A 23,040-nucleotide genomic window follows, 5' to 3' on the forward strand; every position below is an offset into this window, starting at 1 on the left:
CCTCTGATGGTTAAACTGCCGAAATCTCGGCTCTCTGCTCACCTTCACTCTTTCATTCCTCTTTTCTCCCGCCTCTGGAACAAACTCCCTCACTCCCTTCAATCCCACTCCTCCCTCCAGGTCTTTAAAACAGCTGTTCACCACCATCTCTTATCTTCCCCCATCCAAAACCTTGATCTTTTCTACCCCCGCTAATTCACCCCAGATCCACCTTGTTTGAAATTCCAACTTCTTTCCTGGAAGTCCTGGCAGTGTCCATATGTTTTATACCTCTCCCACCGCCCCCTTCCCATGCCCCCCCCCCCCAAAGCCCTCGCCCTCTCTCAGATCTCTCGATGTCTCCATGTCTCTCGGTCCCTGCTCTCAAATGTTGTGTTTGTGTCCTTCCCCCTCTCTCCCCATCTTGTCTACCGCTCCCGATGTTATATGTTTTATGTGTCGGTTTGTCTTTCTGTGTGATTAATGTTCGCTCTTTCACGAGCCTCGATCTTGTATACAAAAAAATAAATAAAAATAAAAATAAAAATAATCTCATCCTCCTCCTCAATGGACTCAACCAAATCCCACTCCATTAGGTGCGATCTTTTCCCACCTGAATGGACTCAACCAAATCCCACTCCATTAGGTGCGATCTTTTCCCACCTCAATGGACTCAACGAAATCCTACTGCATTGGGTACGATATCATCCTCCTCCTCAATGGACTCAACCAAATCCCACTCCATTAGGTGCGATCTTTTCCCTCCTCAATGGACTCAACCAAATCCTACTGCATTGGGTACGATATCATCCTCCTCCTCAATGGACTCAACCAAATCCCACTCCATTAGGTGCGATCTTTTCCCACCTGAATGGACTCAACCAAATCACACTCCATTAGGGGCGATCTTTTCCCACCTCAATGGACTCAACCAAATCCTACTGCATTGGGTACGATATCATCCTCCTCCTCAATGGACTCAACCAAATCCCACTCCATTAGGTGCGATCTTTTCCCTCCTCAATGGACTCAACCAAATCCTACTCCATTAGGTGCGATCTCTTCCCTCCTCAATGGACTCAACCAAATTCCACTCCATTCGGTGCGATCTCTTCCCTCCTCAATGGACTCAACCAAATTCCACTCCATTCGGTGCTATCTCATCCCTCCCCCAATGGATTCAACCAAATCTCACACCAATGGGTGGGGATCTCATTGCGACTGCAAGCGGTGATAACGTTAAATGCTCGAATGTCTCATATTCTTTGCACATGATTATATGCGTTGATGGTTGTTCATCTTTACGTTTGTAACGATATGTGACGTGTTGGCGGTGAAGACGTTGTTCATGACAGGCCCCAGGGCGGCGGATCATCAGCTGCGCTCACAAGGCGGGTGTGGTGATCAGATGATGTATGCAGCGCAGCAACTGATGCCACACACCCGGTAGGCCTGGCACGTCGGCCGTGAAACCATCACGTCGACATTCCCGCGGTCTCGGCCTTCACACAGCTGTGTCCACGTTTTCCTTGGGACCTTCGAAGCGGCACACTGGGCGTCCTGTGCATACGTAAGTGCTCATGTGTTCAATGGGTCGTTTTTCTCCTTCATATTCCTGGTGTCGTTTGTAAGTGATTTGTGTTGAAGGATTTGCTCTGCTTGCGCCGTGTTTTGCGCCTCGTTGTGATTCCTTCATATGAGATCGAGACGGTCCCAGTGATCCTTGAACCGCAGTGCAGCGAGCCACCTCCCACGTGATTAATGAGCGCTACGTGCTTACGTAGTTACGCACGACGTTTGGGGATCGAACGGGCCGCCGGTCGGCCTTGTGCGTGTTTCATTGAATGAAGTGCGGATCGGTTGTACAACGTCGCGTTTTGGAGTCTACTCGGTCTCCCCGACGGGTACACGTGATGTCCGGTTTGTACGGTACATGGACGTCACACTTTACAAGGACATTGACGTCTGGCCCAACCGATGTAGGTCCAAGATCCGTTTTTGTACGTTTTAATGATGAGAACGCCGCTCCGGCGACGGCAGGAAGGGTTTGTGATTTTTCTGGGATATATAGATTACAGTAGATCTACGGTCGAGCCTCAACAGCATCAGGGAGGGCTTTGTTCATTTACCAAGTTTCTTGTACTTGTAGAGAACTCGCCAAGTGGCCAAGTGGTTTAACCATTCCATGAAGCACTGCATTTAAAACTGTCGATAAGGAACGGCCGGCTTGGCGAGCGCTGGCTAGCTGCTTAGTAACTCGACACATCCTGCTTCCTCCCTTTCAGTTTCGTGTTAAACAGCAGTAGCGACTGTTTTAAAAGGTAATGAAGCGTGTTTGTGGTTTATAATATTATGATTTCTGGTAGGGCTGCTCCCACCAAAACGGCATGATAAGCTATTTATACACATTAACATGGCGTTTGGTCAAGGAGGAAAAACCTTGGGGGAGGGGTGGAGAGAGAGGAGAGACAGGATATTATTAGGGATCCAAGTTAACAACCCTAACCCTAACAACTCGGTTTCAGGATGGATACCTATTGATTGTCTTATGTTTATTAGGGTACCACTTGACTTTCAGGCTGTGGTACTCTATTGTTTTTGCTCAGATTAAAATTTTTTTTTAAAAATTCTTCCACCACAATTTTTCGGGTTCATTCCCTTTAAAAATTACTTCTCTGCAACCATTGGTCCCATTGATGCGAAATTTTCACCAAAGGAGTGGCTTCACGTGTAGCATTTAATGCTAATTATGTGATCGTACGTCACGTGGTACGGGCGCCATCTTGGAGAAACCAAAACATTTTGCACCACTATTTCTCCAAAAGCACTGAAAAAAAAAATGGAGACATGGCTCAGTGTAAAGAACTCTCCATTGGGAATAATATATGTTAAAGATGATGTCATAGGTTCCTCCATTATGACGTCATATATCGACAAGTACAAAACTTAATCCGATGAAGATGAAATTTCTTGAACGTCATCTATGGATGAATTGGTGGAGAAAACAAATGATGACGTCATCGGTCACGTGGTTCGCCTGCCATATTTGTTTTACCACAAAAGCCTTAAAAATCATTAAAAGAACTTCCTGGCGAGGGTTTGCAATCTCCGATTGCTCTTTCTTGTTACTTTTGTTACAAGAAGCGGCCTTGAATTCTCGCTCGTACCTAAGTACCCGCGCCACCACGGAAATGAGGAAACAAGCCTCGCACGAACCACGTGTGGTTTGAGTACGCAGAGCGGATTGGGTACCACGTGGTCCGTGCAGTCTTAATTAGTGGAAGCCGATTCGAGCGATCCTATTTGTGCCACGCTTAGCCAAAGAAGGAAACCACAGAAACGATTGAATGGAAGAAATGGAAGAACAAAGGTTTAATTATTCCCACACGTATATACAATGTTCAGGGACGCAGAGACACAGAGAAGCCGTAGACAGTCGTAACTTATCCCCAGACAACGGGCCCGTCTCGCACTCACACAGGGAATTGCAGATGGGTAGATGTTCCCCAACACGTCAATGTGGTCGTCCAGAGACGGTCCCCGTCCGGCTCTCCACGGCCCCGTCACGTCCCACGAAGATGGTGGCAGGCGAAGGCAGGGACTCGTAGCGCGTCTCCCGAACAAGGCAGATGATGGGGTGGAACGGCAAAGGGTGGGACTTTTAGCGTGGCTAGCGATTACTCAGCCGTTCTCACTCGCGCGTCTCAAATGCGCTGCATATCAGTTCATGCGCGTCTGGCTGCGCCCGCATATCTGTACAGTTCTCACACGCAGCCAACTCCTCTTCCTCAATCCTCTGAGCTGGTTAAGTGCGCGCGAGTTCTCGTGCAAGTTCTTTATAACGATCCTCCTCCGCTTGTCCTCTGTACTGCTGCGTGCGCGCCAGTCCTCTTTTTGCTGCATTCCTTGTTCAACGCGAGTCCTGTCGAGGGCTTTTGCGCAGCGGGTCTTATAGCTGCGCCCCCGAACCTTCTGTAACACTCTCGATCCTTCTCGCCACGCCCTGTGACGCAACGCCGTCGTCACCACCTCTGAGCCCTGATTGGCGGCTCGTGCTTACCGTCAGCGCTTCTGTCGCTCCGCCCTCGACTCCGCCCCGGTCCTCCTCTGCCTGCCTCGTGTTGACTCGCCCAAAATGAACCAACGTTAGCGCAAAAGAGATTGAGGCTATGGACGTAGGATGATCGGTGGCAGTAGGGCCTATTTTCTCCTGGCTCTTACTCAACGCAGAACTAACGATGGAAAGGAACTAAGCTCACAAATACTAAGACATAACTATACTATCACGAGGATTCATGTTGCTTGTGTGACTAACTATGGTGTTGGGCTAGCAGCTAGGGTGCCGGCTTAGGATCCTAGGATCCTGGGTTCGAATCCCGGTCGATCGCTGAATTAACGCTAGGGGGGTTGACTCAACCTCTCATCCTTCCGAGGTCGGCTAATTGAGTACCAGTTCACTGGTAAATCCCTGTTTGTCGTAAAAGGCGACAAAAAGGGTTGGCGGCAGGAAGGGCATCCGGCCATAAAACATTGCTTCAAAAAGGGGACCGAAAAACAACAACAACCACGGTCCCCGAAAAAGGCCAACCCCCGCTTTGTGGGGAAAAATGGCCTCTAAAGGTGGTTATTATATTTATATTGCGACCAGGAACACAAATTTGGTCCATGTGTATAATGTCTTTTAGTAGGGGTGAGAGATGCAAGGCCAAAGTCTTTGAGAAAATGTTATAGTCTGCACACAACAAGGGCATTTGCCTCCACTGTGAGATGAGCAATGAATTGCCTTTTTTTGGAAACAGAGTAAACACGGCTCTCCTGCAGCTCAGTGGGAGTTCACCCTTCTCCAGGAAAACCAGAAGCAATTCGGGTCCAATCAAGTCCCAAATATTTTTTCGAAGAACTCCACTGGGTGACCATCCAAGCCAGGTAATTTCCCTCTGTCCAGGCTTTTAAGGGCAACAGAAAGTTATTCAAGCATGAGCGGTGACTCCAAATCCGACCTTTGCTTGGGGGTTAGAGTACCGACCCCATCAACCAAAATGGGAACAAGTTCTGTATCGACATCTGTTGCCTGATAATGTTTAGAAAAGAAGAGTTTTGCATCCTTGATTTCTGCAGGGTTCGTCGTGCTCGAGTTATGAGGACGTTTCAAGGCAGTAATTAAGGAATGAGGAAATTTAGATTCAAAATCAAACAAAAACCGGGTCGGGGAATCCAGGAGGTAAAGGTGCTGAAAGCATAATCTCGTTAGCCAGCCTTGGGTTTGATTGGCAATTATATTATTAATTAAGAAGAGACTTTTTCTCACATATTCTTAGTTTCTGTTGGGGGGGGGGGGGGGGGTAGGATGGGTTTTTATATTGGTTTGAATTTGGAGAGTTTCTTCTCCAGCTCAGCTTTTCTCCTGCATTCTACTTGCGTGTTTAGAAAACAGAATTGCTGAAAGAAACTTCGAATTTGGACCTTTGGGTTGTCCCACCACAATCGCTGGTCCTTAAAACTGAATTTGGAGCCTATCAGACTGGACCACACCCTTTCAAAGGCATTCCTAAAGGAGGGGTTATCTAATATGGAAATGTTGTGTTTCCAAAAAGAGTGGGGATTTGGAGAGGGCCCTATACGGTAACTCATGGTAATGAGGTGATGGTCGGAGAAACCAGACGGGAAAATTTCAGTGGTGGGGGAGAGGTTGGTAAAGGGCAAATTTATATAAAGCCTGTCAAGCCTAGCGAGGGCCACCTGATTATTAGCAACCTTACACCAGGTAAATTGATGGGTGCCTGCATTTTGTATCTGCCAGATGTCTTGAAGACCAAAATCACTTATTATATCAGATAACGGTCCAGCCGGTCTGGGGTGAGGTTCTGCGCCATTCCGATCGCACTCGGGTTGCAAGGTGCAATTAAAATCACCCCCCCCCCCAATCCCCCCATTAGGATACACTTCTGCAGGTCGAACTGCCTCATGTGGAGTAGTAACCTGTCATAGAAGGTCCTGCTGTGCGAGAGGTTGAATCGCTAAAGCAGCCCGGCTTTCTCATCATTCGGTTCCAAATAGTGCGAGATGATGGAGTAGAGTGGGTTTCTTGTAAGAAAACCACATCTAGTTTTCGTTGCTTTACAAGGTTGACCACTTAGAGCATCCTAGACTGGCTCGCACCACCATTTATATTGAGGCTACCCAAGATCGTCATGAAGATGTAAAAGTGGTAATCAAAGCGAAATGTGCACAGCATCATTTTAACCTGCTGCATTGCGGTTCAGTGAAATTGTGGTCACTAGGTCGGCGAATAACACTTCTTGCCATTTCAATGAACCCATGTCGATCAAAAAAATGATCCTTTATATCCATATGTCTTTTTCTAAAAGTCTGGTTCAGGAACTTGCGGTGGTAACATGTTAGAATCACTATGTGGGGAATTCTTCAATGTCTAAGCCCTAAGGATTCCTCCTCCGACATGCCAGAAGCCCTATCCGGGACACTTGCAATCCCAGGCTCTTGAGACACCGGACTAATCCGTGGTGTGCAGGTGTCAGCCTGTACTGTTTCTGTAGCAGCAGCTTGAAGGGAAGGTTCTACCAGAACTTCGGGTAATGTGGGGGGGGAGGTTCGATTCTGCAACATGTTGGACAATTTGAGGCTCTTCCTCAGGACAATCATTGTGCTCAGGCACATTTTCTAGGTTGGCCGGCACAACAACTATTGGGCTTGAAGGGTCATCAACCTTTAGGGTCATAAAGAACCACCTTTAACATTACCGGCACTGCCCTCTCTTGGATTAAATCATACCTCTCTGACAGACGTCAGTTCATCTCCATCAATAACTGCAAATCCCCCACTGCTCCCCTCCCCCAAGGTGTCCCCCAAGGTTCAGTTCTTGGCCCCCTCCTCTTCATCCTTTACCTGTCCCCCCTCGGTCACTTAATCCGCCGTCATGGTCTCCAATTCCACTGCTTCGCCGATGACATCCAGCTTTTCATCTCCACCAAGTCCATCTCCACCGCCACCCACTCTATCCTGACAAACTGCATCACTGAAATAAAATCCTGGCTTCAAATCAACTTCCTCAAACTTAACTGTGATAAATCTGAAATAATCATCATTGGCCCAAAAACGCTCACCAAGTCCACCCATAACTTTGCCCTCAACATCGATGGTTTCCCAGTATCCACCTCCCCTCACATCTGGAATCTTGGCATCATCTTTGACCAAACCCTCTGCTTCGACAAATACACTAAACAGATCACAAAGACAGCCTTCTTTCACCTGAAAAACATCGCCCGTCTCCGTCCATCCCTCTCCTCCGTGGCTGCAGAAACCCTCATCCACGCCTTCATCACTTCCCGTCTGGACTACTGCAATAGCCTCTTTTATGGTTCACCCTCAACAATCACCAATAAACTCCAATACATTCAGAACTCCGCTGCCCGTCTACTCACCCATTCCCGGACCCGTGACCACATCACCCCCGTCCTTTACAAGCTTCACTGGCTCCCCATCTCCCAGAGAATCAAGTACAAAATCCTCCTCTTGACCTACAAAGCCCTCCATAACCTGGCCCCATCCTACCTGGCTGACCTCCTCTCCAGACACACTCCCACCCGCAACCTCCGCTCTGCTGGTACCAATCTACTGACCCCCCCCCCCCCCATCCGGACCAAATTTAGATCCTGGGGGGACAGGGCCTTCTCCATCGCTGCTCCCACCCTCTGGAACTCGCTACCTCACACCATCAGAGACTCCTCCTCACTCACCACATTCAAAACATCACTCAAGACCCACCTGTTCAACACTGCATTCAACATTTAACCCACAGCATCTAACCCCTGACTATCTCCTCTCCTTCTCCCTCCTTTGTGCTTTGAATATTTCCCTATTGATTCTTCTTTTTTGCAATTGTTTTTATGTTTTGCTATGCATTATGTTTTGCACTCTGTCAAAGCGTCTTTGGGCTTCCTGAAAAGCGCTATATAAAATAAATGCATTATTATTATTATTATCATCAGGTACGTTGGGACACTGTTGGATCAAATTTTGGTCTTTCTGTCCCCCAGTCGAGTCTCCACCCGACTCATCATCCACACAAGGATTTGAGGTAGTCTGAATTTGAACCTTATCTGGAGGTAGCGCATGAAAATCCTCCACATTAAGCTGAGGGTCCATATCGGCTGCAGGCAGAGAATCTGCATTCTCATTTACCATTATTTCATATCGATTACTCATCGATATTTGATCAGAATGTGGTACTGTGTCCAACTCTTCAGAGTCTAAAACCACCTTCTTTTCCTTATGGGGTGGTGGGACATCTCGAGGTGTTTTCCTCTTGAAGAAGAAACCAGTGTAAAACCGTCCCAGATGCTATCGTTTTGGAGGCTTTCGATGTTGATGGTACATCGTCTGTGGCAATGACTGGGGGAGGGGAAGGGGGTGGGAATCTGCTCGGCTACAGAGGGGGCAATTTGTGGACAAAAATGTTTTAGATGACCAAAGTTCCCACAGCTGAAACATTTTAACGTTTCCATTGATGCATACAGCTGATCCTCGTGATTATCCACACGAAATGTAAATACAGCGTTAAGGACCTTGCTCACATTGGATGCAGGAAACACGACGTGCGCCAAGGACATGATGTGTTTCGTCTGCTCGTTGCGACACCCCAGAGATAACATTGTGATCTGTGACACCACTGTACCATAACGCGATAGCTCCTCTAAAATTAAATCCTTTTTAAGGAAAGGTGGAACATTTGACAATAAGACTTTCTTGTTATCTTTCTCAGAAATGAGGCTGGGGTGACAAGTGGGGAAACTTGGACAAAGTGTCTATTTTCAGTAGACAACCCAGTCGTGGCAATTTCATGTACAAGCTGCTCTTCAGCTACGAATATCACCACCCGTTTATTCACCCATGAAGCTGCATGGATTTCATCAAGCCGATGTCACTAACCGCGATACCGATGTCCTCCACACTGACCTCATTATGGAGAACGCAGACGACACCATGTTTCCGCGTCAAGGCCTCAAAGGCTGCATAGCGCAAACGTGTCGACATTCCTCTGATCGAAAAGTCCCTGGACTAGTCCGAGTTGGGTTTGGGGAAAGTGTGGGGGGGGGGGGGGGGGGGGGGGGGGGAGGAGGAGAGTACAGCTTTCTGTACAAGCAGTGAAAAGGGGAAAAAAACAAAAAACACCACGCTGTATACACCAGCATGAGCGAAACTATCACAGAAAAACGCACCTCTCAATGAGGAAAAGGACGAGAAACCATAGCAACCTGTCAAGAGTGCCGATGGAATAACACTCACCCCTGTGTCTCACTGAAAGCCATGGGCTCTCTTTCTCTGTCTCTATGTCAGAGGAAAATAAAAGAAAGTGGAAAAAATGAAGCAGAGATAGCAACACAAGTGAGGAGTTTAATGAGGGGGGGAGTGGAGGATGGGGGGGAATGCATGGGGAACTGGGAGATGGGGAGAGGAAATGGAAGGGGAGAATGATGGGTGTGGTGTCGGGTCTGATGAGGGGTGTGGTAGGCGGAGAGTAAACAATGTGCAGATAAACAAAAAATGGGGGAGAAAAGGTGGCAATGATGAGAAAAAGTGGTAGAAAGATCGAAGGTCAGAGCAGCTCGTATCTCACTAAACATGCACAAGTCAAACTTAGTACAAGTAGGTATGTATAATGATGTAAAGATAAACGGATTTGTTTATGGTGTCAATAGGTCGGAGGTAATGTCAGGTAAAAATGTGATACTTGAGAACAGCTGAAGGGATTTAAATCAAACTTGGTGCAAGTATGTATATTGTATAATGATGTAATGATGTGGGTGGAGCCATATTGGTTGACATCGTGATGTCGAAGAGTGCATTGTAGTTTCTTCCTATAGTGCCTCTATCTGAAGTGTTACTGCGTTTGTTTTTCTCACCTTGTGAATACGTTCTAGGCTGGGATGCTGCCTGCCTGACAGAGGATGGCCAGCAGTGAGAGTGAGCCTGATACTGTTGCACCTGGAGGATCAAGTCCTGTTGTACGACAGATAGATAAGCAGTTCCTGATCTGCAGCATTTGCCTTGAGCGTTACACAAATCCCAAGGTGCTGCCTTGTCTGCATACCTTCTGTGAGAAGTGAGTAGTTATTCAGAGACCTTTTGTGCCTTCACACGCTTGGGCATTGTTTTTCCTCTAATATCATTGTGAGAGCCTTTTGTTGTGAGAGTGACTTCCGGTTCCTCGGGCGAGTGAGGCGTGAGGCGTGCTTCGAGCTCTCCACGGCATCGAAGTTTGAGTGTTTTCCCATTCTTGTCTTTGTCAAATTTCCACTGGTTATTTTGCTGTGTACGTGTTATTGTGTGTTTCTAGTTGGTGTTGGTTTGTGGTTCGTGCAAACTTGTGTGTAGTTAATGGTTTTCTGAGTCGTACCTCGTGCGCGGCCTGGTGACTTGGGGCTTCCCTCCCCCCGTCGGTGTTTTGTCGGTTTTGGGTTATTTCCTTCGCTGTATTGCTTGTTTCTTTTATTTTGTTTTCTCCCCCTCACCTCACCTCCCTAGACAAATAATTCTATATTGATTCTTTCTCTCCTCCCGGACACGTGCTTGTTCACTCTCCTCCTCGTCTCGGCTTGTGCCCCGCCCCCTGTATCTCGTTTTCTTCCACCTCTGCTCCTTCTTTCTCAAATCGACGTTCTCGCTTGGAGACTTTTCCCGGATTGTTTTTTTTCATCGTTCTGTTTGGATATTGATGGAATATGTTTAAACCGCAGCCGTGATGCTGACGCCTCCCCCCCCCCCCCCCCCCCCAGAATTTACATGTTTTAAACGTTTCCCAGTGTGTACCCTGGTCAGAATAGGTACACCGTATCCCTGCGTGTCGTAAGAGACGACTAAGAGGGTTGGCGTCAGGAAGGGCATCCGGCCATAAAAACATTGCCTCAAAAAGAGAACCATGACAATCACAAGTACATATGGGCAGGGTGCAGCCCGAAGTGGAGATCGGTTTCTGAGGTTTGGGACATGGAATGTGGGGACAATGACAGGGAGATCAGGAGAAGTGGTGGAAGTATTGGTCAGAAGAAGAGTGGACATATGTTGTGTGCAAGAGACGAGATGGAAGGGAAGTGGTGTGAGAATGGTGAAGGGTAGGCAGGGACAGAAATACAAGTTTGTGTGGCAAGGGTGCCCGGAGGGCGTGAATGGTGTTGGTGTCCTGTTTTCTGAGGAGTTTGTAGACAGTGTGGTGAGTGTGACTAGAGTGAGTGATAGGTTGATGATGGTGAAAATGATGATTGGAAAGCTCTTGGTGAACGTCATCTCGGGATATGCTCCGCAGGTTGGTCGAAGCGATGAAGAGAAGGACAAGTTCTGGTGTGCGATAGAGAAGCTGATGGAAAACGTGAAAGATGAGGAAGTTGTTGTGGTGGGAGGAGACCTGAATGGACATGTGGGAAGGAGTATGGATGGTTTTGAGGGAGTTCATGGGGATTACGGATATGGTGTGAGAAATGGAGAAGGTGAAAGGATTTTGGAGTTTGCTGATGGAGCTGATTTGTTGATTTGTAATACTCAGTTCCAGAAAGAGGACAATAAGCTTGTTACATACACGTCAGGTGGGTCGACGACAACCGTTGACTACCTGATGGTGCGTCGGCGAGATAGGGGGCACCTCCGGGACACAAAGGTGATCCCGGGGGAGGAGGCTGTTTCACAGCACCACTTGGTTGTCTGCGACATAAGGGTGAAAGGTGCGAGGAGAGCTCGGCGGGTGAAGTACCAACCGAGAATGAAGGTGTGGAGGTTGAAAGAGGTGACAGTAAGGGAGGCATTAAAAGAGAGGCTGAGTAGGGTAGAGGATGATGTGGTTGAGCTTGAAAGTGGTTGGATGTCAATGAAAGCTAGTCTGTTGGGAGCCGTTGGTGAGGTATGTGGATGGACAAAAGGACCACCGAGGCACTCGGAAACATGGTGGTGGGATGTTGAGGTTGGAAAGAGGATTGACGAGAAGAGGAAGAAGTTCAAAGAGTGGCAGAAGGCGAAGGGTACGGGAGCAGAAACAGCAGAGCATGAAAGTTATAAGGCAGCCAGGAAGGCTGCAAAGAAAGAGGTAGCAAAGGCGCAGGAGGCATGTAGGAAAATGTTCGGAGAACGCTTGGATTTGGAAGAGGGTCAGAAAGCAGTATTCAGGATTGTAAAGCAGATAGCGAAAGAGAGGTGTGATGTGATGGGGGTGAGTTGCTTGAAGGATGAAGTGGGACAAATCGTTGTCGACCCAGATGGAATTAAAGGAAGATGGAAAAGATATATGGAAATGCTGTTGAATACAGAGAATGAATGGGATGGCAACATGGAGAGTAACCCAGTTTTAGGACCGGCAGAGAAGATAACTGAGAAGGAAGTTGAGGAAGCGATAAAAGCAATGAAGAGTGGAAAAGCGGGAGGGCCAACGGGAGTTGTGGGAGATATGTTGAAGGCAGCAGGAAGTTGGGGTGTGAAGAGAATGACTGTAATTTGGTGGTGAAAGAAGGCCGCATTCCAGTGGATTGGGAACTGAGTGCCCTCATCCCTCTATACAAGGGGAAAGGTGACCCTCTGGAGTGTGGCTCGTACCGAGCGATAAAGTTATTGGAGCATGGAATGAAGGTATTGGAAAGGGTGTTGGAGAGGAGGATAAGGAAGAAAGTGAAGATCGACGAAATGCAGTTTGGATTTATGCCAGGAAGAGGAACGACAGATGCGCTTTTCATTGTGAGGCAGTTGCAGGAGAAGTACATGGATAAGAGGAAGAAGTTGTTTTTTGGGTTTGTTGATCTGGAGAAAGCATTCGATAGGGTTCCACGCAAAGTATTGATATGGGCATTGAGGAAGTTAGGAGTGGAGGAATGGTTGATCAGAGTAGTGATGGCAATGTACAAAAGAGCACGCACAGCTGTAAGGACGAAGGACGGGAACAGTGGTGAGTTTGAGGTGAAGGTGGGAGTGCATCAGGGGTCGGTACTAAGTCCACTACTATTTGTAGCTGTGATGGAGGTGCTGGCTCAGACCGTAAAGGAGGGTTTACCGTGGGAGTTGTTGTATGCAGATGATCTGGTGTTGATTGCGGAAAGTATGGATGGACTGAAGGAAAAGATGAACAAGTGGAAGGAATGTATGGAGACAAAAGGTCTGAAGGTGAATATCGGAATGACAAAGGTGATGGCAAGTGGTAAAGCATGTGGTGAGGTGGAAAGAACTGGGAAGTGGCCGTGTGCTGTGTGTAGGAAGGGTGTCGGAGTGAACTCCATTCAATGTACAATGTGTGCTGAGTGGGTTCATCAAAAATGTAGTGGTCTGAGAGGGTCATTAACCAGTGTGGCAGCTATATTCAAATGTAAGGTGTGCACAGAGGGAGCTGCAGATGGAGGAAATGTTGAGTTGGATCTTGGAGACGGCGTGAAGCTGGAAGGTGTGAAAACATTTTGCTACCTCGGAGACATGCTGAATGGAGAAGGTGGATCAGACTCGGCAACGGTTGCTCGAGTGAGATGTGCATGGAAGAAGTTTCGGGAACTGAGTGGCGTGCTGATGAGGAGGAGAGTGTCGCTGAAGCTGAAGGGAAAGGTGTATGCTGCATGTGTGAGAAGTGTTATGATTTATGGGAGCGAGACATGGGTAATGAACGTAGAGCAGCAACGAAGGCTGGAAAGGGTGGAAATGCGAATGGTTCGATGGATGTGCGGAGTATCGTTGAGAGAGAGGAAGACAAATGACGAATTGCGAAAGATGATGGGAATATTGCCTGTGATTGATGCTGTGAAGAGGAACAGGTTGAGATGGTTTGGTCATGTATTGAGGAAGGATGAAAGTGACTGGTTGAGAAGAGTGATGGAAGTTAATGTAGAAGGAAGTAGAGGACGGGGAAGACTGAGAAAGACTTGGCTAAAGATGGTGGAAGAAGAAATGCGGGCAAGGGGGTTAACAAGGAGAGATGCAGAAAATAGGGCAAAATGGAGAAGATTGTCATGGGGACCGCAAGGCTAACCCCCGCTCTAGCAGGGAACATGGCCTTAAAATGCATGTTGTTGTTGTGTATCATTGTGAGAGCCAGAGTTAATCACTTGAGTCTTGTGTTCAAATGTGGTAAACATGTTGTTTTAGAACAAGTTTGATCATAAAGGTTTCCTTGCTCGTCTGCAGCAAAGCCAATGACCTTTATCATTAGAAATGTAGAGCAGCCCTAAAATCTTCACTGGCAGCACAAACTGTTTTAATAGTTCAAAAAGTTTGGATAGTAGCACAAAATTATGCAATATGACTTTGTATTAATAATGAGATCATCGTCAGGGTAGGAGGGTGGGGGTGGGGGTGGGGGTGGTGCTATATTTGTTTATCTGCATGCACGTACATTACATACCTACCTACCTTCTCTATTGCCACTAGTGGCTATGTGACCTCTCAAAGGGGGAGAGGGTGGAGGAGCAAAGTTAGAGCTCAATACAGAGACACTCACTGTGGAGTTGGTTTGCAATTTTAGATAGCCATACTTCCTCGACTGCGGAACCATCTCAGGTAATAGATGCATTGGACCGCTCCATGTTGTTCACTCAGGTTTTTGTCTCTCAAATATGCATTTGTGCCATTTGTTGTCGCTCTCCCAGCTGAAGGATCCGTTACATTCATGGCATTTAACTAGTCTTAGTAGTTATTTTATAGTATCAGCTTGGCTGCGCGTTTCATGCACAAATTCATAGAAGGAGCACCATCTTCCTCTTGATGTGCATCCCTCCTGGTACCACTTATCTTCTGAGATCATTACCTTGTTGAAATCACTTCTGACCACATCTTTTCATCTCTTCTTTGGCCTTTCCCTTGAACGTGGTTGAGGTAGCCAGCCAAAATGGATCCTCTTTGGAATGCCGTAGTCTGCCATCCCAGCAACATGGCACTGCCATAAAGGAGATGCTTCATCGCCTTCACCGCTGCAGTTTCAAGATCATCCGAACACTTCCTACTCTCCTGTGATGTGATGCAGCCACTGCTGTCTACATTATATGATTAGGATATTACATGCGCATTTTTCATGAAAGGAGTTCAGTTTCACTGGTTGTTTCTTGAAATGTGTCCAGCACTCAGATCCATAACGGAGAACTGATGGTACACATGCTTGGTTGGTATTCTCACGTCTTTATCTGAAAATACCACTTTACGTAAGGCACCAAAGGCTTGTGAAGCCTGTGCAATCGTTTTCTTCACATCAGCACACATTCTGCCAAATGATGCTACCACTGCCCCAATATATGGAATTTCACCGACGGCCTCAATTGCTTCATTTCCCACTTGTATGGAGCTGTTATCATCCTCTGCTACCTCCAGACCAGTTACCGTTGGTACATCAGCTTTGTCTTTGGAACCCAGAGGCCTAAAAGCACTGCTGCCACAGAGGCCAACATCTCTTGCTACTGCCTGTATTGACACTTGGCCTGTTGGTGCATAGCAAATGTTGGTGCATAGCATGACCCCTTCTAGTTGTTGCTGAAAGAGCATCATCGGCAAGCTGGCACTGTCATCCTCATCTATGGGTATTTGGTTGTATCTTCTGAGGAACGTCCCATCATACATGTACCTAATGCACACTCCTGCTTCATCTTCATCCTTCATGTGTGCCGTCCAACTTTCAATCACTAGGCAGGAGTACAAGTTGAAGAGCATCGGTGCTATAGAGCAGCCTGGTCTCAGCTCATTGTTCACCTCAATCGGTACTAATAAGATATGCTTCAGGCTAATCTGTGCCTGTGTGTTCTGATGAAGTTAACTTATGAGCTCTATTGATTGGGTTGGTACCCTGAGCTTTCCCAATGCCATCCATCGTGCTCTGCGCAGTACATAGTCATATGCCTTCCTCAAATCTATGAACAGGCGGAATGTCTTTGCTCTGTGCTCCCATGACCTTTCAACTAGTTGGCGTACAGTAAAGATCACGTCCAAGCACCCTCGACCTATACTGAATCGACACTGGGATTCTGGGAGCACATCTTCAGCTACTTCTTGTAGTCTTCTCTGTAGAATGTTGGAAACCACCTTTGTAACTGCATCCAGAAGTGCAATGCCCTGCCAGTTGTGACCCTTACCAAGGCCCCCCTTCTTAGGAATGGGTATGAGCACAGCATCTGCCCACTCCTTTGGCACCCTCCTCTCCCCCCCTACTAACCATGTGATGTTCAATAATAGCTCCAGAATTTCCACTTCACAACGTGCAGCTTTGGTCATCTATGGAGCAAGGAGCCACAAGACTTGACATTCTTCAGTTTGCGTTTGGCAACCCACCATTCCGCCATTGTTGGTAATTCCATCATTTAATGCCATATGGGTCCTTTGCTTTTCCTTGATGTCGAATTGGCTTTCAATGTTAGGATCCTTTGAAGTGCCGAATTGGGCGTTCACTGTGGTGCATGGGTTGCCCTCTTCGTCTTTTACTTCATTTGTTTTTGATGGTACTAATCCATATCGACAATGCCGCACATCTCTTTTACACCACCATACCTTCTTTCCACCAAATCCCACCGTGTTGGGCTTATTGTGCTTTTCCCAAAACCATGCATTTTTGGCCTCTCGCACCCTGCCGAGCATTCATACGTGCCTTTGCAACGTTTAGCCGATCACTCTCATAACCACTGTTCATCGGCGTCGAGCTGAGCCTTGGCTTCCTCGGCATCATGCTTGCAAGATGTGAGGCAGGGTAGCCAGCCCAGACGAAAGAGCAGTACTCCATGAAGTTGTCGATGAAAGCTTTGCAGGTGGATAGGAGTTCAGGTGTGCCAAGGATGAACTTCGAATGTTGTTGGAGGATGCCCAGTTGGTGCTGGATTTGGAGGCCAACTTTGAAATGTGGTTTCCCTAAGAAAGATCATGACTGATTGTGAGACCCAGAAGCTTCATTGATTGAACTTCCTCATGAGCATTGTTAAGAAGGTAGATAGAGGAGGGTTTGCCAAATGAGAGAGAGAGAGAGAGAGAGAGAGAGAGAGAGAGAGAGAGAGAGAGAGAGAGAGAGAGAGAGAGAGAGAGAGAGAGAGAGAGAGAGAGAGAGAGAGAGATATAGAGATAGAGAGAGATATATATATATATATATAGATATAGATATAGATATAGATAGATAGAGGTTTGTCAGGATTTTAAAGACGTATTCCAAGTGCTTGACCAGCTTATGATTTTTTTTCAAGGTCTGAAGAGAGGAAAGAGGCTGCGGCATGTCTGTATGAATGATGAGGGATGTCACGACAGAGGGTGGAGTCATCAGTAAATAGATAAAGGGGATTTTCCAGGGAGTCAGGTCATTTATGAAAATGAGAAATAGGACCAGTTCTGGAACCCTGCCTAGTGGCACTCCAGCCTTGACAGGGAGAGAGGATGAAAGGATTCCGTTGAGTGCCACACGTTGGTTATGAGAGGAAAGGAAATCGATAATCCAAAAGTGGAGTTGGCCTTGGATGCCATAGGCAGACAGTTTGGAGAGCAAGGCGGGATGCCAGACGGTATCAAAAGCATGATGTGTCCAAAGAGACGGCCATGATCTCATGCCTGACAAATCTCATGGCCATTATTTTATTGAAAGTTCCTCACTCCCTCACTCTCACCTTGAGCTTTTCTACCCCTGTTAATTCACCCCAGATCCACTTTTCTGAAATACCGACATCTTTCCTGGATGTTATAGCTGTCCAGGAAAGCCTCTCCCACCTTATACCTCTCCCACCCCCTCCCCCCACACCCCCTTCCCAAGCCCTCTCCCTCCCACAGATCTCCCGATGTCCCTGTTCCCTTCTGTTGTACTTGTGTGCTTCCCTCTCTCTCCCCGTCTTGTCTCCCGCTCCCTTTATTATATGTTTTATGTGTCCGTTTGTTTTTTTGTGATTAATGTTAGCTCTTACACGAGCCTCGATCCTGTATACAAAAAAAAGCAAACAATTTTTTTTTGTAAAAGTCTAGATACAGATCCGGCCTATTTGTGGGATAATAAACGTAAACTTTTAACAGCCCAGTGGAGGTATGCGCTCTGTCGAGTGCCTGTTCTAGTTATTTATCTTTTTGCAATTAAAACTCTGTTGCCAAAACACATTAAAGGCTGCACCGTAACCACAGTGGTAAAGTTAGATTATTTTGGGTACGTTAATATTTCCATTTCCAGCTGCAAACTGGCAATGGGTTGTTTGTGTTAGGATGTTCGGAACACAGGTTAAAATGCTGTATACTGTACTATATGTATTTGGATATTGTCTATTAATGTCCATGTCATTCATGTAAAATACACTGGTGTCTTATTTGCTTGTGCTGCATAAGATTTGTGTACAAGCTCCAATGATTCTGAGATTGCTATTAAAAAAACATCTGTTGTCAATAAGTTGTTGTTTACATCAAAGTTGCTGTGTTTACATCAAAGTTGCTGTGTTTACATCAAAGTTGCTGTGTTTACATCAAAGCTGCTGTGTGTACATCAAAGCTGCAGTGTTTACATCAAAGCTGCTGTGTTTACATAAAAGCTGCTGTGTTTACATAAAAGCTGCTGTGTTTACATAAAAGCTGCTGTGTGTACATCAAAGCTGCTGTGTGTACATCAAAGCTGCTGTGTGTACATCATAGCTGCTGTGTGTACATCAAAGCTGCTGTGTTTACATCAAAGCTGCTGTGTTTACATCAAAGCTGCTGTGTGTACATCAAAGCTGCAGTGTTTACATCAAAGCTGCTGTGTTTACATAAAAGCTGCTGTGTTTACATAAAAGCTGCTGTGTGTACATCAAAGCTGCTGTGTGTACATCAAAGCTGCTGTGTTTCCATCAAAGCTGCTGTGTTTACATCAAAGCTGCTGTGTTTACATCAAAGCTGCTGTGTTTACATCAAAGCTGCTGTGTTTACATCAAAGCTGCTGTGTTTACATCAAAGCTGCTGTGTTTACATCAAAGCTGCTGTGTTTACATCAAAGCTGCTGTGTTTACATCAAAGCTGCTGTGTTTACATCAAAGCTGCTGTGTTTACATCAAAGCTGCTGTATTTACATAAAAGCTGCTGTGTTTACATCAAAGCTGCTGTGTGTACATCAAGGCTGCTGTGTTTACATCAAAGCTGCTGTGTGTACATCAAAGCTGCTGTGTTTACATCAAAGCTGCTGTGTGTACATCAAGGCTGCTGTGTGTAAATCAAAGCTTCTGTGTATACATCAAAGCTGCTGTGTGTGCATCAAAGCTGCTGTGTGTGCATCAAAGCTGCTGTGTGTGCATCAAAGCTGCTGTGTGTGCATCAAAGCTGCTGTGTGTGCATCAAAGCTGCTGTGTGTACATCAAAGCTGCTGTGTGTACATCAAAGCTGCTGTGTGTACATCAAAGCTGCTGTGTGTACATCAAAGCTGCTGTGTGTACATCAAAGCTGCTGTGTGTACATCAAAGCTGCTGTGTGTACATCAAAGCTGCTGTGTGTACATCAAAGCTGCTGTGTGTACATCAAAGCTGCTGTGTGTACATCAAAGCTGCTGTGTGTACATCAAAGCTGCTGTGTGTACATCAAAGCTGCTGTGTGTACATCAAAGCTGCTGTGTGTACATCAAAGCTGCTGTGTGTACATCAAAGCTGCTGTGTGTACATCAAAGCTGCCGTGTGTACATCAAAGCTGCCGTGTGTACATCAAAGCTGCTGTGTGTACATCAAAGCTGCTGTGTTTACATCAAAGCTGCTGTGTTTACATCAAAGCTGCTGTGTTTACATCAAAGCTGCTGTGTTTACATCAAAGCTGATGTGTATACATCAAAGCTGCTGTGTGTACATAAAAGTTGCTGTGTGTACATCAAAGCTGCTGTGTTTACATCAAAGCTGCTGTGTTTACATCAAGGCTGCTGTGTTTACATCAAAGCTGCTGTGTTTACATCAAAGCTGCTGTGTTTACATCAAGGCTGCTGTGTTTACATCAAGGCTGCTGTGTTTACATCAAGGCTGCTGTGTTTACATCAAGGCTGCTGTGTGTACATCAAGGCTGCTGTGTGTACATCAAGGCTGCTGTGTGTACATCAAGGCTGCTGTGTGTACATCAAGGCTGCTGTGTTTACATCAAAGCTGCTGTGTTTACATCAAAGCTGCTGTGTTTACATCAAAGCTGCTGTGTTTACATCAAAGCTGCTGTGTGGAAATCAAAGCCGCTGTGTGGAAATCAAAGCCGCTGTGTGGAAATCAAAGCTGCTGTGTGTACATCAAAGCTGCTGTGTTTACATCAAAGCTGATGTGTATACATCAAAGCTGCTGTGTTTACATCAAAGCTGCTGTGTGTACATAAAAGTTGCTGTGTTTACATAAAAGCTGCTGTGTGTACGTCAAAGCTGCTGTGTTTACGTCAAAGCTGCTGTGTTTACGTCAAGGCTGCTGTGTTTACATCAAGGCTGCTGTGTTTACATCAAGGCTGCTGTATTTACATCAAAGCTGCTGTGTGTACATCAAAGCTGCTGTGTGTACATCAAAGCTGCTGTGTGTACATCAAAGCTGCTGTGTGTACATCAAAGCCGCTGTGTGTACATCAAAGCCGCTGTGTGTACATCAAAGCCGCTGTGTGGAAATCAAAGCCGCTGTGTGGAAATCAAAGCCGCTGTGTGGAAATCAAAGCCGCTGTGTGGAAATCAAAGCCGCTGTGTGGAAATCAAAGCCGCTGTGTTTACATCAAAGCCGCTGTGTTTACATCAAAGCCGCTGTGTTTACATCAAAGCCGCTGTGTTTACATCAAAGCCGCTGTGTTTACATCAAAGCCGCTGTGTTTACATCAAAGCCGCTGTGTTTACATCAAAGCCGCTGTGTTTACATCAAAGCCGCTGTGTTTACATCAAAGCCGCTGTGTTTACATCAAAGCCGCTGTGTTTACATCAAAGCCGCTGTGTTTACATCAAAGCCGCTGTGTTTACATCAAAGCCGCTGTGTTTACATCAAAGCCGCTGTGTTTACATCAAAGCCGCTGTGTTTACATCAAAGCCGCTGTGTTTACATCAAAGCCGCTGTGTTTACATCAAAGCCGCTGTGTTTACATCAAAGCCGCTGTGTGTACATCAAAGCCGCTGTGTTTACATCAACGCTGCTGTGTTTACATCAAGGCTGCTGTGTTTACATCAAGGCTGCTGTGTTTACATCAAGGCTGCTGTGTTTACATCAAGGCTGCTGTGTGTACATCAAGGCTGCTGTGTGTACATCAAGGCTGCTGTGTGTACATCAAGGCTGCTGTGTGTACATCAAGGCTGCTGTGTTTACATCAAAGCTGCTGTGTTTACATCAAAGCTGCTGTGTTTACATCAATGCTGCTGTGTTTACATCAAAGCTGCTGTGTGTACATCAAAGCTGCTGTGTTTACATCAAAGCTGCTGTGTGTACATCAAAGCTGCTGTGTTTACATCAAAGCTGTTGTGTTTACATCAAAGCTGCTGTGTTTACATCAAAGCTGCTGTGTTTACATCAAAGCTGCTGTGTTTACATCAAAGCTGGGGTGTGTACATCAAAGCTGCTGTGTGTACATCAAAGCTGCTGTGTGTACATCAAAGCTGCTGTGTGTACATCAAAGCTGCAGTGTTTACATCAAAGCTGCTGTGTGTACATCAAAGCTGCTGTGTGTACATCAAAGCTGCTGTGTGTACATCAAAGCTGCTGTGTGTACATCAAAGCTGCTGTGTTTACATCAAAGCTGCTGTGTTTACATCAAAGCTGCTGTGTTTACATCAAAGCTGCTGTGTGGAAATCAAAGCCGCTGTGTGGAAATCAAAGCTGCTGTGTTTACATCAAAGCTGCTGTGTGTACATCAAAGCTGCTGTGTTTACATCAAAGCTGCTGTGTTTACATCAAAGCTGCTGTGTGTACATCAAATCTGCTGTGTTTACATCAAAGCTGCTGTGTTTACATCAAAGCTGCTGTGTTTACATCAAAGCTGCTGTGTTTACATCAAAGCTGCTGTGTTTACATCAAAGCTGCTGTGTTTACATCAAAGCTGCTGTGTGTACAAGCTCCTCAATGATTTTGAGATTGCTATTAAAAAAACATCTGTTGTCAAAAAGTTGTTGTTTACATCAAAGCTGCTGTCATTGTATTATTAGTCCCCTACCGGTGTATACGTTCGGGACTATAGGTTTGCACTCCGTCCCTGCGTCTGTCTGTCTGTCAGTCTGTCGGTCCGTCAGTCCGTCACGCAAAGAACAGCTTTCCAGACTTTATTTTCTAAACGCTTAAAGCTAATGATTTCAAACTTGGTACATGGTTTCCTCATGATAAGTTACAGATCAAGTTCGAACTTCACGACGTTTCGATCATTTTTGACAAAGTTATGGCACTTTGAACTTTGGGAATTTCCCCAACAGTTTTCCGGACTATAATTTGGAGTGCCGTAAGTCATAATACTGTCTTCTATGACAGTGCTACCCAATGCCGTTAGGGGACATGTATTGCATCACAATACTCAGAATGCTTGTTAGGCCCCTACCGGTGTACACCGGAGGGGCCTGTAGGTTTGCACTCCGTCCCTCCGTCCCTCCGTCTGTCAGGCCGTCAGTCCATCACGCAAAGAACAGTTTTCCGGACTTTTTTTCTAAACTCTTAATGCTAATGATTTCAAACTTGGTACATGGTTTCCTCATGATAAGTTACAGATCAAGTTCGAACTTCACAACGTTTCGATCACTTTTGACAAAGTTATGGCACATTGAACTTTGGTAATTTACCCAACAGTTTTCCGGACGACAGACTGCCGTTAGGGGACATGTATTGCAGTGCAATACTCAGAATGCTTGTTAGTCCCCTACCGGTGTACGCCGAAGGGGACTATAGGTTTGCACGCCGCCACTCCGTCTGTCAGTCTGTCAGTCCGTCACGCAAAGAACAGTTTTCCGGACTTTCTTTTCTCAACTCTTAATGCTAATGATTTCAAACTTGGTACATGGTTTCCTCATGATAAGATACAGATTAAGTTCAAACTTCACGACGTTTCGATCATTTTTGACAAAGTTATGGCACTTTGAACTTTGGGAATTTTGATAATTCTGATGCTCCTTAACTCGGTGCCATTTTAAGTTTTAATTTCCTTTAAAAACAATTTTCT

At 46.1% G+C, this 23,040-nt stretch overlaps 1 protein-coding gene across 5 annotated transcripts in view; it reads left to right on the forward strand.

Moving 5' to 3' along the window:
* The first annotated feature begins 1,172 nt into the window (after positions 1–1,172).
* LOC137425715 (tripartite motif-containing protein 2) overlaps positions 1,173–23,040 on the forward strand; it is a 190,778-nt gene continuing 168,910 nt past the window's right edge. For 2 of the 5 annotated variants that reach the window (XM_068114427.2, XM_068114431.2), the window contains exons 1-2: positions 1,173–1,549; positions 9,918–10,099. In XM_068114427.2, coding sequence (XP_067970528.2) covers positions 9,945–10,099 — 155 coding nt within the window. In that variant the 5' untranslated portion in view covers positions 1,173–1,549; positions 9,918–9,944. Of the gene's footprint in view, positions 1,550–1,769; positions 1,959–9,917; positions 10,100–23,040 lie in introns of those variants that run through there. The other 3 variants (XM_078777029.1, XM_068114429.2, XM_068114432.2) reach the window with 3 other exon arrangements.

Source organism: Myxine glutinosa, chromosome 4 (assembly GCF_964187855.1).
Source record: "Myxine glutinosa chromosome 4, kmMyxGlut1.1, whole genome shotgun sequence".
NCBI classification, from domain to species: Eukaryota; Metazoa; Chordata; class Myxini; order Myxiniformes; family Myxinidae; genus Myxine; species Myxine glutinosa.